The sequence below is a fragment of the Dermochelys coriacea genome, chromosome 10 (assembly GCF_009764565.3).
Source record: "Dermochelys coriacea isolate rDerCor1 chromosome 10, rDerCor1.pri.v4, whole genome shotgun sequence".
Lineage (NCBI taxonomy): Eukaryota > Metazoa > Chordata > Testudines > Dermochelyidae > Dermochelys > Dermochelys coriacea.
Genome location: NC_050077.1, coordinates 11,288,090 through 11,290,008, shown reverse-complemented (window position 1 = coordinate 11,290,008; position 1,919 = coordinate 11,288,090). Strand labels below are relative to the sequence as shown.

General features: G+C 60.0%; 1 protein-coding gene across 1 annotated transcript; it reads left to right on the top strand.

Annotated features, from left to right (window-relative positions):
• The first annotated feature begins 345 nt into the window (after window positions 1-345).
• On the top strand, window positions 346-1,176 carry LOC119862444 (histidine-rich glycoprotein). The gene has a single exon (XM_038419167.1). The coding sequence runs from the start codon at window positions 346-348 to the stop codon at window positions 1,174-1,176; it is 831 nt and encodes a 276-aa protein (XP_038275095.1).
• The last annotated feature ends 743 nt before the right edge of the window (window positions 1,177-1,919 follow it).

Here is a 1,919-nt window from a genome sequence, read left to right as displayed (position 1 = left end):
CTGCACCACCACGCCACGATACTGCGCCATCGCCATACGCCAGCGCTCCATCACCACCACCTCACTGCACTGCCTCCGCGCCATCACACCACGGCACTGCACCATCACCACCACATCACTGCACTGCCTCTGCATCATCACGCCACGACACTGCGCCATCGCCACCACGTCACTGCACTGCCTCTGCATCATCACGCCACGACACTATACCATCGCCACTACGCCAGCGCCCCATCGCCACCACGTCACTGCACTGCCTCCGCACCATCACGCCACGACACCGCACCATCGCCACCACGCCAGCGCCCCATCGCCACCACGTCACTGTACTGCCTCCGTACCATCATGACACGACACTGCACCATCGCCACCACGCCAGCACACCATCACACCACATCACTGCACTGCCACCACAGCGCTGAACCGCCACTAGATTGCACCATCGCTACCATGCCAGCGCACCATTACACCATGTTATGGCACTTCCACCACACCTTCACACCACTATACTGCACCATTGCCACCACACCAGCGTACCATCACACCACTTCATTGCACTGCTACCGGACCATCATGCTACTACACTGCACCAGTGCCACCACGCCAGCACACCATCACACCACGTCACTGCACTGCCACCGCACTGCTGCACCATCACACCACTGCACTGCACTGCCACCGCACCGCTGCACCATCACGCCACTACACTGCACCATCGCCACCACAAAAGCGCACTATCATCACATCAGGTCACTGCACCACCTCGCCAGCGCACCCTTGCCAGTACATCACTGCACTGCCTCCGCACCATCGCCACCACGCCAGCCCCCATCACACCACATCACTGCACTGCCACCGCACCTTCACGCCACGACACTGCACCATCACCACCATGCCAGCGCACCATCACACCACATCATTGCACTGCCACCGCATCGCTGCACCATCACACCACTACACTGCACCATCGCCACCATGCCAACGCACCATCACACACACCACGGCACCGCCAACACATGTCACCACACCACTCCACTGCACCATCACGTGGCACTACCACACCACTGCTCTGTTACCACACACCATCATGACACTGCATCATTATGCCACTGCACCAGCACATTGCTGCACCATCACATCACGTCACTACACGACCACCATGCCAATGCCTCATGATACCATGGCACTACACAGCCACCACACACCACCTCTTCACTGAACGGCCACCACATGCCCCTCATGCTGTGCATTGTCATGACACTGTACCAACGCCACACACACCAAACCCTGTAGTCAGGCATCACAAACACAAGCTGTGATATCACACACCTTCATGGTACTTCTGCACCGCCACAGGATATCAGAGCATGCACCAACATGGAACTGCACCAGTCCTCTGTTTCTTCCCCAGCCATGTGTGGAATGAATTTTGTTATGTACACCAATATGGAGGTGATGTGTGACACCTGCATATTGGTGCACATAACAAAATTCATGTGGCGGGGTGAGGCTTCGGGCTCTGGGGTGGGGCTGGGGATGATGGGTTTGGGGTGCAGTGGGGCTCCCTGGGGCTACAGTGCAGAGAGTGGACTGCTCCCCAGCTCTCTCTCCTCGCAGCAGCACCTGGGCTGGGGGGGAGAGGCTCCTCTCATCTGGCTGTGTCTGGGTTTGGTCGGGGCCGGAGAAGGGGCCCCCGTTCCCCAGCCACGGCAAGTTCCGGGCTGGGCTGAGTCGGGGAGGGGCACCTGTCCCCCGACCGCTGCAGATTCAAGTCTGGGCTGAGTCAGGGCCAGGGGAGGAGTGCCTGCCCCCCTGGCCACAGCAGGTTTGGGGCCAGGTTGGGTCGGGGCCAAGGCACCTGTCCCCCAGTCACAGCAGGTCCAGACCTGCGGGAGGGGCATCGCGGCAGGTCCGGGGCT